This window comes from Nerophis lumbriciformis, linkage group LG25 (genome assembly GCF_033978685.3).
Source record: "Nerophis lumbriciformis linkage group LG25, RoL_Nlum_v2.1, whole genome shotgun sequence".
NCBI classification, from domain to species: domain Eukaryota; kingdom Metazoa; phylum Chordata; class Actinopteri; order Syngnathiformes; family Syngnathidae; genus Nerophis; species Nerophis lumbriciformis.
In genome coordinates, this window is record NC_084572.2 from 10,640,001 (window position 1) to 10,656,968 (window position 16,968).

Below are 16,968 nucleotides of genomic sequence, written 5' to 3' on the forward strand. Positions count from 1 at the left end.
CACTTCTCTTGACAAAATTGGTGCAGTTCAGCTAAATTTGTTGGTTTTCTGACATGGACTTGTTTCTTCAGCATTGTCCACACGTTGAAGTCAGGACTTTGGGAAGGCCATTCTAAAACCTTAATTCTAGCCTGATTTAGCCATTTCTTTACCACTTTTGATTAGAGATGTCCGATAATGGCTTTTTTTTGCCGATATCCGATATTGTCCAACTCTTAATTACCGATTCCGATATATACAGTCGTAGAATTAACACATTATTATGCTTAATTTTGTTGTGATGCCACGCTGGATGCATTAAACAATGTAACAAGGTTTTCTAAAATAAATCAACTCAAGTTATGGAAAAAAAATGCCAACATGGCACTGACATATTTATTATTGAAGTCACAAAGTGCATTATTTTTTTTAACATGCCTCAAAACAGCAGCTTGGAATTTGGGAGACGCTCTCCCTGAGAGAGCATGAGGAGGTTGAGGGGGGCGGGATTGAGTTGGGGAGGGAGGGTGTAGCGGGGGGTGTATATTGTAGCGTCCCTGAAGAGTTAGTGCTGCAAGGGGTTCTGGGTATTTGTTCTGTTGTGTTACGGTGTGGATGTTCTCCCGAAATGTGTTTGTCATTCTTGTTTGGTGTGGGTTCACAGTGTGGCGCATATTTGTAACCGTGTTAAAGTTGTTTATACGGCCACCCTCAGTGTGACCTGTATGGCTGTTGACCAAGTATGCTGGCATTCACTTGTGTGTGTGAAAAGCCGTAGATATGTGACTGGACCGGCACGCAAAGGCAGTGCCTTTAAGGTTTATTGGCGCTCTGTACTTCTCCCTACGTCCGTGTACCACTACGTACAGCGGCGTTTTAAAAAGGTCATAAATTTTACTTTTTGAAACCGATACCGATCATTTCCGATATTACATTTTAAAGCATTTATCGGCCGATAATATCGGCAGCCCGATATTATCGGACATCTCTACTTTTGACGTGTGTTTGGGGTCATTGTCCTGTTAGAACACCCAACTGCGCCCAAGACCCAACCTGCGGGATGATGATTTTAGGTTGTCCTGAAGAATTTGGAGGTAATCCTCCTTTTTCATTGTCCATTTAAAGCACCAGTTCCATTGGCAGCAAAACAGGCACAGAGCATAATACTACCACCACCATGCTTGACGGTAGTTATGGTGTTCCTGGCATTAAAGGCCTCACTTTTTCTGCTCCAAACATATTGCTGGGTAATGTGGCCAAACAGCTCAATTTTTGTTTCATCTGACATCACATGGACAAAGATAAGACCTTCTGGAGGAAAGTTCTGTGGTCAGAACGTATTGGAAACTCAAGACAGCCATGACATTATGTTCTTTACAAGTGTATGTAAACTTTTGATCGCGACTGTATATATAGTGCCAAGACTCAGGATGGGTACCTTTCAGATAATTTGTTTAAAAAAAAAGGTACCAATTCCCCAAACCTGGGAATCAACGGTACTAATTTTTGGTGCTTCTGTGCGTCTTCAAATGTGTTATTAAATGTCAAATGGTAACTAATACATTTTAAAATATAACAATGTTAAATATTGTTTTCTTACACTTCAGTTGCAATTCCAAGACATTAGATGGCAGTAGTGTGTATGTAGGCTACGGAGAACTCCAAGTAGTCTTTGAATATGTCAAGTCTTTTATACAAGACTCCAACATTTTGTAAGAAATAAAAAGATGGCTGATTAGGACTTCTAATATTTGTTTCTGTTAACTTCTTTCTCGTAAGATTACGACTCTTTGTGAGTAAAAACAGATTTTATTTTTGTCTGATTACAACTTCTAAAATGTTTCCTGCTAACTTTTTTGTTCAGAAGATTTTTTTAACTATTATTTCTGTTCGATATTTATATGGTTCTGCTTACATTTTTCTCATAACATTTTTTAAACTATACACAATTTGTGGAGAATAATTTTTTCTTGTAATATTAAAGCCTTCTCAAAAGATATTTTTGCAGAATAAAAAATGATTTAATTTTAGTCAGATTGCAACTTTTTTCATGTTAATCTCACAATACAATTTATTCGTAATCTTAAGGTTTTCTTATTGGTTATAGCTTCTAACTTTTTAAAAGGAGAAAAATAAATACAAATAAAATAAAAATAAGTTTTTCAGCTTGTTTAAGTCCACGTTAATCAATTTATGGTAAATCAGCTACGGGTCGCTAATGGCACTATTGAGCTAGCGCATTTTGGAAAATGGAGCCTGACAGTACCTTTTGAGTGCTTTAATGGCATGGTAAAATTGTAAAAAAAAAAAGTCCAACTGAATCCCCTTGTGAGTGCTTACCTGCCTGTTTCCTTGCCAAGTGCTTGAGCCGTCTTAACCTCTAAAGGCCTTTGTGGCCACATGCGTGGACAGCACCTTTTAGCTCTTATTTCCAAAACTGTGTACACTACTGAATTGGGGTCTTATGTCGACATATGGACACTTATACTGCCAACTGGTGGTGTCAGAAGAGTATAACATACAATGGAATTTGGAGAGAAAAAAACTGTAAAAACAAAAATTAGCATGTCACTACACATGAAGTACACGTTTGTGTACTTATGGACTAAGTTCATCATATAAAAAGATGATTTTTAGTTTTTATTCTAATTAGGGTCCAATAAGCCCAAATAGCAAAGAGAAATAAAAAAAAAGCATGTAAACAAACAGCTTGGGCCATAAGAGGTTAAGTCTGCAAGCGGACGTGACGTCGGGTAAAACAAAGGCACCGTTGGGTTTTACGTGAGTCTATGTCTGGAAGTACCGAAAGAACTCGGTCAAGGCTTGTGAATGACAAAGCAAAATCAAATGTCCACCTGAGTGGACGCTGGTTCTCAGATATGGTATATTAATGTTTACGTGGCGTTTTGAAGGCGTCCTCACGAGACATGGCAACAATTCTAATGGCCGTCTGCGTGAGGTATTTATTTGACACTCCCCCAAAAAGTGTCCTCTTGCTCCAACTCCGCTTCATGGATGGCTAATTTTCCCTTCCTGACCTCCTTTTGTGTGGCAATGACCCCTTTTACACCCCATCCTCCCACGGAATAGCCGCTCATACACGCACCCCCCACCCAACGCTACGTCCCCCGATGTCCCTGCCGCAATGAATGCAAACGTTTGACACGTCCTTGGTGGCTGCCTTGATCCCGGGGTGAAGGTTTTTTTTTTTTCAGGGGGTCGTGGGCTGATGTGACAAGCGAGGTGAGACTTGAAGGGGGCGGGGTTGAAGTGGGTAGTGGAGGGTGGTCCGCATTTATCTGAACGATTCCCAGGGTTGGACAGGGAATCGGCGGTGATTCGGAACGCCACAAAGCTGCCGACGGTGCCTTTAGGGCCACGCAGCGACACGCAGAGGTTGACTTTGGGGGAGCAACGAAACGCTTGCTATGACATCACAATTAAAAGGAAGTGGAGATGAGTCAATATGCATACTGGACTATGGTTTTTAAACAACTCTTGATGAGGGGGGTTCAAACTGAAGTTTAAAATAATGTTATTTGAAGGCAACTGATACTGTACTTAATAAACTAGGAATACATGTTATGACTGTAGTAGGTCAACTTCCTTTGTTTTCACTTTATCGAAGTGCGCATGCAAGTGACGTCGAGGCCACATTGAGGCCTGCAGTGATTTTAAAGACGCAGCCAGACTATGAAAGAAACAAAACAAAATGTTGGAACGCAGCAAAAACACTTACTTGGAAATGTGGAGAAGACGGCGTCCACAAAGCATGAAAAGGATCGTCGATAGTCACCAGTGAACAGAGAAAAAGGAATAATGTCCCGACAAAGCAATGGTGTGGCAAGCTCAACTTAAATAGTGCTAATCACAAACAGTAAACAGGTGAGGGGACAAGTGCTCGAAGGCAGGCGTAAAGCGGTTACGAAAAAACACCAACACGACAGGAAGTGCCACCAAAATAAGAGCGCAGGACAGGAACACTAAACACAGGAGAACACTGACAAACGCAACATAAGGCACGGCCTGGTGTAGACATATATATATATATATATATATATATATATATATATATATATATATATATATATATATATATATATATATATATATATATATATATATATATATCCATCCATCCATCCATTTTCTACCGCTTATTCCCTTTTGGGGTCGCGGGGGGTGCTGGAGCCTATCTCAGCTACAATCGAGCGGAAGGCGGGGTACACCCTGGACAAGTCGCCACCTCATCGCAGGGCCAACACAGATAGACAGACAACATTCACACTCACATTCACACACTAGGGCCAATTTAGTGTTGCCAATCAACCTATCCCCAGGTGCATGTTTTTGGAAGTGGGAGGAAGCCGGAGTACCCGGAGGGAACCCACGCAGTCACGGGGAGAACATACAAACTCCACACAGAAAGATGCCGAGCCCGGGATTGAACCCAAGACTACTCAGGACCTTCGTATTGTGAGGCAGATGCACTAACCCCTCTTCCACCGTGCTGCCATATATATATATATATATATATATATATATATATATATATATATATATATATATATATATATATATATATATATATATATTATAAAGAAGACTAATATAAAATACTCTACACCTACAGTACACAATTCAAAGTGGAAAAAAAGAGAAAAATAGCTTTTTCAATACAATTTGATCATTTGTAAAAAATAATAATAATAATAATATTAAAATTACTTTAAAAAAACACTGTGTACAAAAAGGAGAAGGAAGAAGCAAACTTTACAATGTCCTACCCCATCACTCAAATATAAAAATCGGATTCTTGATCAACAATACAATACATAATCAGTGCATATATAACACTATTCAGTATATTATCTAAATACATCTGTATATACTTACAAGAATAAACCGACTTTCATCAAATGTTATAGACATTTTGTATTTAACATATTTTATATGTCATCCTCTTCGATGTACTTATCAAAAACATAAAACAAATAAAAAATATTGCTTTGTTGAATTTTCTTGTCTAATTGAATCAATTGAGTCACCCATAAACTGATATGCCTATACTTTTAAGAGTTGTGGTCAAATGATATTTTCCATCTTTATTTCTGACCATTTTTTGGATATTTCACCAGATCCACAAATTACATTTTTAAAAGTAATACCAACATTGATAATAAAACACAAACAGCATAATATAATACATTAAAAAAAAAACAATAACTCCTCATTCACACACTTATAAACACTTCCAATGCCCTTTAAACTCTCTAACACTCTAAAACCAATATCATAATAATAAGAATGGATTAGATTTTATATCGCGCTTTTCTATTATTAGATATCATTTGAATACTTCAATGCGTACTCAAATCTCAATGCTGCTTTAAAATCAGTGTTTGTTATTTTTAATCAATATTTTTCTAAATAAATTAGTCTATTGTGGGGTGTTTTTTTTTACTTGCAAAATGTATGTATGTATATTTAATTTAATTTTAAACCATTTTTGACCATAACTGAAGTTGCACATACATGATTGTATTTACCAGGTTAGGGCCGTTAATGCAAGCACTTCAGAAAGGCAATGAAATCAGCATGTTTCTTGTGATATATCATCACAAACATCTAACCACTGCTCGGTGTTGTTGTCCTCCAGGTTTCCAAGTCAGCGTTTGTTCACCTTAAATATAGAAATGTTGAATTGTTTCCTGTCTTGTGCTTACAGACTGTGACTCGTACTGCAAGGCCTCCAAAGGCAAACTGAAAATCAACATGAAGAAATATTGCAAGAAGGATTACGGTGAGTTGAATGTGTGGGGAAGGGAAGGGAAAGAATAAAGAAGTTTCAGTTCAAATTGTGACCCGGAACTCGGAAATTTTGACTTCCTGGTAGAAATGGAACGCTCCATTAGTCTCTGAGTTTATAAACAATAACAAAAAACACACAGAAAAAACATTTTGTAATAATAAGACAAAAAAAAAATCTATATAATTACATTGGTATCGTTCATACGCTGATATCATACTACAAAGGTGTCAAACTCGAGGCCCGGGGCCAGATTTGGCCCGCCACGTCATTTTACGTGGCCCTGGAAATAATATGTGTCTATAATAAGCGTAGGACTTTTCTTACTAAATTGTACATTTTGACAGAAACAAAACATGTACTGCATGCAGTTTCTGATCTTTTATACTTTAATATGATCTAACGATGCAACAAGTATAATATTATCATACATTCCAAACATTCTTTTGGTAAAATAAAAAAAATAATTAAACATCTGCTTGACTCATGATTTCAAAGCACCTTTTCCATCTACATTGTCAAAATGACAATGTAAAAGTTTAGCATAAAAAGTGCAGTTCCCCTTTGAAGGGTACCACTGTTTTTGGAATTTTGCTTATCGTTCACAATTATTATGAAAGACATGATGATGGATGTTATTTGTTTTATGCATTCTAACTTGTAAAAGTCCACTTACAGCGGAGCTAATGGAAGGTCCTCTATTCCGCTCATAAAACCCAATTAAAAAAAACGTCCAAAAAGTGCCAACAATTCTTGATTTACATTTCGGGACTTGAATAATAATCAAGTATTGGCGATATTGTTATTATAAGCACTAACGCGGACAAACTATTTATAGCGACGCCATGATCACGCCAATATGCCAATGTTGACATAATCGACTGATGAGCTGCTTCTTCGTTTCCTAGATCGTCCAACTTTATTGTAGATCATAAATCATGCCTCTCACCTGGATAGTAGAAGGACGAAGATGTATACCGACAAGTTGGTACACTTTGACAGTCATTTTAGACCCGGAAATGGCAAGAAAGACTCGAAAAGACACTTGGCTCCACCCCCACATTTCATCTAAAATGGGAATATAACACGATTCTATCCGTCGGCATCCGAGTGACAGCAGACATTGTACAGTAAGTGACGTTTTATTATGTTTGTTGGCTCTCATGAAGTCTGCAGTGAGTAATAATCAGTGATGTAGTGGGGGGAAAAAAATCAAACCTTGTGATGCGTATGCTTAAAATGATCAAAATATGTAAATATTAAATGTTATTATGAATGTGCCTGTAACTACATTACATATATACTTACATCATGTATATAAAACCTCAATGTAGGTGTTTAGATGTTTTTTCAAGGGCTTTTGTAGGCAAAAATACAACCGTCGTCATGTCTTTCATAATGATTGTGAACCATAGGCAAAATTTCCCAAAAGTGCAGTTCCCCTTACATTCCATTTATAGTAATAAACCATAAAAACAACAACTGTAGATTTTACAAAAAAAAAACTGTGGTTTCATTTTTCCATGTCAAGTAATTTGCTGCTGTGAAAAAACATTGTACATTTTACGGTAAAATTTTGGCAACTGATTTGCCCGTTTTTAAACATAAAATCTACAAGCTTATGTAAAAAAAGATATATATAAATATATATCTATAAAAGATACATTTATATTTGTATTTTATTCCCTGTTACAGTGATAACAGTGGGCCCCATTCAGCATTAAGTTCCTAATTTTTCCTCTTATCTTTCTTCCTAAGTGGAGTCTATTCAAATTCATGATGTGTTCTTAAACGGCCAAAATTGTTCCCACCTGCTGTTCCTAAGTTGCTGAATGCCAAATGGGTAGCGCGTGCGTGTCTATCATAATTTGCATATAAACACGCCCTTATTTTCCCAATATGCATATGTAAACATCCTTAATTCCGTAATTTGCATAGGTAAACGCCCTTAATTCCTCATATAAGGGCACAATTCTGGCGTAAAAGCCGAACATCAAACACACGGAGAAAACACAAACAGATTACAGAAGAGAAATTCGTATTATCCCGCGGGGTGAATACATAATGTCAAAACGTAAGTTTAAGAAAGAGGGGGCTGCTGAGGTAGCCTAAAGTGTTCAAATAAATATTCGTCACTTCGGGCAAATAGGTCTACATCAGGAATGTCAAACTTGTTTTCATTGAGGGCCACACCGCAGTCATGGCTGCCATTAGAGGGCCGCTTGTAACAGTAAATAATTAATGAATTTGCTTATGAATTTAAATATTGTACTTTTTTTTAAATGTAAAGAATAAAAAAAAACAACTGTGGATTTGACCAGTTTTTTACAGAAAAAAACTGGCAGCTTAGTTGCCAGACTTTTACTGTAAAATATATGGTGTTTTATTATTATTTTTACAACATATTACTGTAAATAGAAATACTAGAAATTAATTGTATTTTGGCAACTCAGCTGCCAGTTTTTTTTACCATAATTAAATGTGGTACCATAAAATCATCAACCGTGGATTTTTAAAAAAAAACACTGACAGCTCAGTCGACAGAATTTTACTGTAAAAAACAAACATTGGTCGTTTTTTTTCCCCCCAAAAAAACTCCCTAAATGTTACATTAACATCTATTGGTCATTTTAATAGTGTACAATTTGATGGATAACTTGCTTCAAAACCATAAGTTAAGCAGATATTTAAGTATTTATTTGGATTTTGACCAACAAAGTTTGATAATATATTTGTTGCAATGTTGGACACTATTTTTTTTCCCTGTCAAACTAGAAAAAAAACAACCTAATACCTTTAGTAAGAAAATAAGAAAGTAAAGAAAGAAAATATAAGGTATTTTATTGATACATATTATTATAAAATGACGTGGAAGGCCAGATCTGGCCCGCGGGCCTTGAGTTTGACACCTGTGGTCGTGAAATATGCGCTCCCTCCCCAGGGCACGATCTGTGGCATCTTGCAGTAGCAGCAAAATCATTGCCATTGTGTGTGTGTGTGTGTGTGCATGCGTGCACGCACACGGTATTTAGAAATGTATATATATTGCTAATTTTGCTATATGTCTATCTTATCTATATATATATATATATATATTTTTATATATATATATATATATATATATATATATACGTATATCCATCTATCTATATATATCTCTCTCTCTCTCTCTCTCTATATATATATATATATATCTATATATCTCTCTCTATATATATATATATATATATATATATATCTAGCTATCTCTATCTAGCTATATATATATATATATATATATATATATATATATATATATATATATATATATATATATTATATCTAGCTATCTCTATCTATCTATCTATGATCTTAATGTAACATTAGACAATAGAAGTCAGGGAACTTGTCACACTTACGAACAAATAGGCCACCCTAAGAGTGCTCTGGAGCACTCGTAGATTTTGTTCTTACCTACGAACAAATCCCAGCTAAGAAAACACTAGTGTGTCATGACTTGGTCCTGGGTGTTTGCTTTTCCGGGATGCAACGGAAAGTTGGCTCGGGCGAGACGGGAATGTAAGTACATTTTTATTCAAACACTATAACTACAAAACAAGGAAGTAAACAAAAGGCGCGCGCAATGGCGGAGAACAAGCTATGAAACCAAAAAGACTATAAACATGGAACAAAAACTTACTTTGGCATGGGACATGAAGCAGGATCTAAGAGGATGAAGAGTGTGTAGAGCATAATTGTGGGATGTCGTCAGAACGACAAACTGAAAACAATGAACTTAAATACTATAGACATGATTAACGAAAACAGGTGCGTGACTCAAAACGTGAAACAGGTGCGTGACGTGACAGGTGAAAACTAATGGTTGCTATGGTGACAAAACAAAAGTGCACAAAAAGTCCAAAAACAAAACCGAACATGACTAAAACAAAAATATGACCACACAGACATGACATGGTGAATACAAAAATCTCCTTAAAAACTTCGTAAGTGGGCCTAAGAACAAAATTTGTTCTTAAGAATGGGGCACCAGTACTTTAGTTTATTTTCCGCAATGGTGGTGAGGATTAGTATCTTAGAAGTGCCTTCGCACTACGCAGCTTGCTCTCAAACGGAAGCCGGTGTTTTGGCAAGACATGCACCCTCCTGGGGTTCATGCACCTCCTGCACGTGTGTAACAAGGAACATGGAACTGGAATTGTGTTGAGCGTCCATTATTATGGAATCTTTCACGCCAGTGCAATCTTAAGGCTTAACTCATATCACATTTTCCATCCCAGACATCTCAGGTCCACATGTTGCAGTTTGCAGGGGTGACATTTCACAGAGTGTTTCAAGATTAGACGTGTTAAGAGAGAAGTATAAGACGAGCAGGTGATCAAACACAAGAAGTGCAGTGTGACAGACAGCGGTTTCTCTCCATAAGAGATCCTCATTAAGGCGGCGCACTCCCTCCCCCTCGCCCCCCCACTAGCTGCTGCGTTTCCCGCCACATTCCTGCGAGTGTCCGCCTGCCACGCCATTCAAGGTGTGGATGAGATGCGTGACCTCTCCCCTTTTTCCTCTCTTCCCCGATTGAAGTCGGGCTCCAGAACTGGTGAAGCGAGCATCCTGCAGCATACCTCTGCATCTTGACAGGCGGGCCGGCGGGGGCTTTGTTCCATTGGGATTTTGGTGTGTGCGTGTGTTCTTGTATTTCTACCCTTCCTGAGACATCAAAAAAGGAAAAAGTACCTTCCATATGAGGACCGGTGAACAAGTTAGGGCTGAAATCATGGTCCCAATACGGAAAAAACATTGCATCGAATTGAGAACCAAATACTAGAGTCCGTGAACATTGCACCAAAGTCAGGATTTTTTGGTTCATCATCATCATCATTTCTTTTTATTCCTTTCATGAAAATGCATATATACAAGCCATATACAGTTGACACTTTCATTGTTTTTTGTTTCTTATACATTTCCATGATTAGAAAGGAGCAGATGGAAGAATACTATTCTTATATTTATCTGCCCCCTTTTTAACACAAATTATTTTAGATTACTTTATCACTGTTCCCTCCACCAACACCCGAACTCCAAAATACTTCAAATTTTCGTTTAAGCATTTTCAAAATGACACGTCCAATCAAAATCAAAAATCAGTTTGATATAATTCCAGTTGTCTCTTTTTGTAACTCTTTTTAAATTCAAAGATATTCTTGCAACTTTTTAAGCCTTTGTCTAGAGAATTCCATTGCATCTAATTGAGAACCAAATACTAGAGTCCGTGAACATTGCTCCAAAGTCAGGATTTTTTGGTTGATTTAATGTGCTTACAAAAGTAAACATTGACAGGTGCAAAGGCAGCAATATATGATAAAACAAGACGGCAGCTAAAGAAGGACTTGCCTATTCATCCCTGGAAAAAAACCGCCAGGTGAACAGCTGATTTTACGACTTCTGGTGCTGACGTAAGACAACCCGCGTCCCATATGTGACCATAGGATGAACAAATACACTACGGTACTAAGACTATAGTGGCCATTAACAGGTAGCTTCTACACCTGGGTTGTCCAAAGTGCGGCACAGGGGCCATCTGTGGTCCCTGACTCGTTTGTCATCGGCCTTAAGCATATTGTAAAAAACAAAAAATAGAGATCTCATTTGCACCCCTGCACTGCAAAAACTGAAATCTAATTAAGATTAAATATCTCAAATAAGGGTGATATTTGCTTATTTTCTGTCTGATAAGATAATTCTTCTCACTAAGCAGATTTTATGTTAGAGTGTTTTACTTGTTTTAAGGGTTTTGGTCCTAAATGATCTCAGTAAGATATTACAGCTTGTTGCTGAGATTTGATGACCTATATTGAGTAAAACATGCTTGAAACTAGAATATCAACTGTTACAAAGCTGTGTCATCAACACTCACAAGTATAAAACTACTTTTTTAAAAGTAATAATTTCTTATTTCAAGCATGAAAAAAAAATCATGACTTTGACACAATTGTGTCTCACAATTAAAACAGATGACAGCCAAATGGACTTTGCAGTTTTTATTTTCAATGAAACAATAGAAAATACGTACTCTTATAGTAGTACAGTTGTTATTAGTGAGAATATACTTATTTTAAGGTATTTTTGGGTTCATTGAGGTTAGCTAATTTTACTTGTTTTGGAAAGTCTTGACAAGCCAAATTTTCTTGTTCTATTGGCAGATCATTTTGCTTAGTCCAAATAAATTACCCCTAATTTTTTTTTTTTTTATTCTTGTTTTTGAACACTGACTTTTTGCAGTGTGGTGGTGAAATATTTTATCACAATATTGCCAATTTTTTGGTTGTTCTTGTAAAACAGTGAAATATAAACCTACTCAGTGGCCTAGTGGTTAGAGTGTCCGCCCTGAGATCGGTAGGTTGTGAGTTCAAACCCCGGCCGAGTCATACCAAAGACTATAAAAATTGGACCCATTACCTCCCTGCTTGGCACTCAGCATCAAGGGTTGGAATTGGGGGTTAAATCACCAAAAATGATTCCCGGGCGCGGCCACCGCTGCTGCTCACTGCTCCCTTCACCTCCCAGGGGGTGATCAAGGGTGATGGGTCAAATGCAGAGAATAATTTAACCACATCTAGTGTGTGTGTGACAATCATTGGTACTTTAAATTTAACTTTAAAATGATGACTTTTGTCATAATTTTGCCAAGTAAAATTCTGATTATTATTATAATATTGGCCACATTTTACAGTTTTCTTATAAAAGTGTGACTTTTGTCGAGTAAAATTACGACTCTTTTCATAAAATTGCCAACATTTTAAGCTTTTGTTGTAAAATTGCGACTGTTGTTGAGTAAAATTACAACTTTTTATCATAACATTGCACAAATGTTCAGTTTTTCTTGTAACACTTTGACTTGCGTTGAGTGAAATTATGACTTTTATTATAATACTAACCAAAATTCTAAGTTTTGCTTGTGAAATTGTGACCTTTTTCTTGTGAAATTCCAACTCATTTTTCACAACAAGCTTTTTTTAGATTTGCATAGTATGCATATATTATTAATGCTGTAAATGCAAATCTTTTATATATCTAGAAAGGGTGGTACTAAAGAGGTAAGCATTTTTCGGTGGTCTCAACAAGGTAACAAATACAAGAATGTGTGTGTGTGTGTGTGTGTGTGTGTGTGTGTGGAGTGGGGTGGGAGGGGGGTAGCAGAGTAGTCATTTTACAGACGCTTCCTTCCCCAGGGATGGCCCCCCTTGCTTAACATGGCGTGACAGTAACCATATTGCTCCGATCCAGATTGGTTTCCCGACAATTGTGATTAATTTCATCAAGGTGTCATCAGGCAGTGATAAGTGCACCCAGAACGCCCGCATGTCTGTCTCAAGCTTTCAGCGTGCATGGAACGTGACATATCTGCTGGTAGTGAGGGATGACGTAATGGCACCCATGCATCACTTCAGCACCTATGAGTGTGTTCGCACACAAGGAGGAACCATTTTCACAACTGAAATGTGTTTTGACAGTCACATTTACCCCTTAATGTAATTTATCGCAGCGGCCTGCCGTGGCAAAATAATAGCCGCCGCACCTTAAATTGGAACATTATCACCAGACCTATGTAAGCGTCAATATATACCTTGATGTTGCAGAAAAAAGACCATATATTTTTTTAACCGATTTCCGAACTCTAAATGGGTGAATTTTGGCGAATTAAACGCCTTTCTAGTATTCGCTCTCGGAGCGATGACGTCACAACGTGACGTCACATCGGGAGGCAATCCGCCATTTTCTCAAACACCGAGTCAAATCAGCTCTGTAATTTTCCGTTTTTTCGACTGTTTTCCGTACCTTGGAGACATCATGCCTCGTCGGTGTGTTGTCGGAGGGTGTAACAACACGAACAGGGACGGATTCAAGTTGCACCAGTGGCCCAAAGATGCGAAAGTGGCAAGAAATTGGACGTTTGTTCCGCACACTTTACCGACGAAAGCTATGCTACGACAGAGATGGCAAGAATGTGTGGATATCCTGCGACACTCAAAGCAGATGCATTTCCAACGATAAAGTCAAAGAAATCTGCCGCCAGACCCCCATTGAATCTGCCGGAGTGTGTGAGCAATTCAGGGACAAAGGACCTCGGTAGCACGGCAAGCAATGGCGGCAGTTTGTTCCCGCAGACGAGCGAGCTAAAACCCCTGGATGTCTTGGCTCACACCGTCCCTTATGCCACCGAAGATGATCAAGAGAAGAATATCGACCCTAGCTTCCCTGGCCCGCTGACATCAACTCCAAAACTGGACAGATCAGCTTTCAGGAAAAGAGCGCGGATGAGGGTATGTCTACAGAATATATTAATTGATGAAAATTGGGCTGTCTGCACTCTCAAAGTGCATGTTGTTGCCAAATGTATTTCATATGCTGTAAACCTAGTTCATAGTTGTTAGTTTCCTTTAATGCCAAACAAACACATACCAATCGTTGGTTAGAAGGCGATCGCCGAATTCGTCCTCGCTTTCTCCCGTGTCGCTGGCTGTCGTGTCGTTTTCGTCGGTTTCGCTTGCATACGGTTCAAACCGATATGGCGCAATAGCTTCAGTTTCTTCTTCAATTTAATATACACCTCACGGGATGATACAAAACAAATACAAAACCAGACAAAAAAATAAGTAAAATAATAAATATAAAGCAAAATATAAACACTTGTGGCTGTCCATATGATCTTATTGTTCTGTCTTCATATATTTTTTCAATTGGAATATATTTTTATAGTCTTTTATATCATTGTAGAGAGAATTCCATAGTTTAACCCCCACCACTGATATGCACATTTGTTTTAAAGTTGTCCTTGAATACTGATGTTGGAAATGACCTTTTCTTCTATGCTCTCCATTCTCAGAAGTGATGACACACATTTTTTGTAAATTTGCTGGTGATGTTTTACTTTTAGCCTTAAACATAACACATAATGGTAATAAATATTGATTATTATCGAAGCAAATATTTCGTTTTCAATAGCAACTGTCATCTTTTTAAACGTGAAGTGCATTTCAGAGCACATTAGTGACTAAATGATCATTGCTAGAGATGTGAATCTTACAACATCTTACGATTTAATTCGATTCCGAGTCTTGGGTCACCAATTCGATTCAGAAACGATTTTTAATCAGAACTGGGTTTTTTTCCCGATATTAAAAAAGGCTGCTGTTCTATGACATACAGTATACGCACAGCCAGTAAGCGCAGAGATGACCGACAAAAATGTCTTTAAAAATCGATTAATATAAATTCTGAATTGATTCCGAATCGTTATATAAATAAGAATCAGGATTCGGAAGTTATCTATTTTTTCCCACAGCCCCTAATAACTGCATGCATAAAAATTACATGACTAAATAACACCACAACATTTGATGTGAATTGTGAAGTTAATTATATTTATATAGCGCTTCTCTCTAGAGACTCAAAGCTCTTTACACAGTGAAACCCATTATCTACATATAAACCAGTGTGGGTGGCACTGGGAGCAGGTGGGTAAAGTGTCTCGCCCAAGGACACAACGGCAGTGACTAGGATGGCGGAAGCGGGAATCGAACCTGGAACCCTCAAGTTGCTGGCACGCCGTATATACTGATTTTGTCCTCCTGAGAACCAGCGTCCTCTGGAGTGGACATTTGTTTCTATTTTTAGAGTTACATATTTTGGAGGAAAAAAGTCCTGTTATGCAAAACACAAATGTCCACTGCAGAGGACACTCCTTCTTAGGAGGATACACCAAATATGTATTTTTTAATTAAAAAAAACAAAACAGTCAGACATTGGCTGTATAAAAAGTAATTGTGAATTATATTTGAGGTGAATTATATTTATATAGCGCTTTTCTCTAGTGACTCAAAGCACTTTTACATAGTGAAACCCAATATCTAAGTTACATATACGGTAAACCAGTGTGGGTGGCACTGGGAGCAGGTGGGTAAAGTGTCTTGCCCAAGGACACAACGGCAGTGACTAGGATGGCGGAAGCGGGAATCGAACCTGGAACCCTGAAGTTGCTGGCACGCCGTATATACTGATTTTATCCTCCTGAGAACCAGCGTCCTCTGGAGTGGACATTTGTTTTTTGTCCGTTTCTATTTTTAGAGTTACGTATTTTGGAGGAAAAAAGGAGGATACAGCAAATATGTATTTTTTTTTAAATAAAAATAAAAAGAATGAAACAGTCAGACATTGGCTGTATAAAAAGTAATTGACTTACATGTTTGACTAGCTGGCCGCAACGTAACTACATTTTATAATTAGTGCGGTCAAAGGTTTTTTTTTGTTTTTTTTAATCAGACTAATCACATTTTGAATGTTGAGGAATCATGATTAATCAGTTAATTACTAGCTTGCATAATTTAAATTAACTTTCAAACAGACCCTAATATTTTTGACACATTCGATTTTATAGTGAGAATGTGTGAGGAACATTTTTAAAATGCAATTATGGATGAACAATGCTATATTTTGTGATTGACCGCTCTAATTATAACACATGTATGACCTTATTAATATTTGTACAACTAAAGGCCGCCCCTTCTTATGAATGCCTCATACCCAAAGAGACGCCCGGTACCCTCTGCATTTGAGTAAACAAACACCCCCTGGCCAACATGAGAGGTTGTAAAAACATGCTTTTTGTCCTGCACAACCTACAACACGCCACGGGGGGCCCGCTGTTATCTTTGTGCACAAGAAAGGCTTCCTCGTCATAGCCATCAGCCTGTACGACATCCGCCACAGAGCAGGGCTCACTATTCAGCACACGACAGGATAAGTTGCCCGAGAGAAAGAAAGAGTCGGAGCTCTGTTTTTGAAAAGACCAGCAGGAGAGCCGGGCCGCACGCTGCGTCACAAAACGATGCTACAAGACTCCGAGGGTGATGTGTGGAAAGAAATGACAAGCGGGGAGCGGGCCCCGCCTTCACGGTAGTGTTTGTTGTAAAGATAAGCTGCACAGTGCAGACATTGTTCCGAATAGCACTCGTGCAAAATGTCGGCAAAATGGCCTCCAGAAGGTGTAAAACCACGAGTGGTAGCAAGACAAGGAGTAGTACACTGCAAAAAGTCAGTGTTCAAATACAAGGGAAAAAAATACAAAAATGAGGGGTATTTTACTTGAACTAAGCAAAATTATCTGCCAATAGAACAAGAAACTT

General features: G+C 37.8%; 1 protein-coding gene and 1 long non-coding RNA gene across 2 annotated transcripts in view; one reads left to right on the plus strand and one right to left on the minus strand.

The window, feature by feature from the left end:
* LOC133621577 (uncharacterized) overlaps window positions 1-3,801 on the minus strand; it is a 37,513-nt gene extending 33,712 nt beyond the window's left edge. Inside the window, exon 1 of the long non-coding RNA XR_009817671.1 lies at window positions 3,719-3,801. This is a non-coding gene — a long non-coding RNA (uncharacterized lncRNA). The remainder of the gene's footprint in view (window positions 1-3,718) is intronic.
* Window positions 1-16,968, plus strand: part of ntn1a (netrin 1a) — a 192,123-nt gene that overhangs the window by 165,349 nt on the left and 9,806 nt on the right. The window contains exon 5 of the mRNA XM_061983694.1: window positions 5,708-5,782. Coding sequence (XP_061839678.1) covers window positions 5,708-5,782 — 75 coding nt within the window. The remainder of the gene's footprint in view (window positions 1-5,707; window positions 5,783-16,968) is intronic.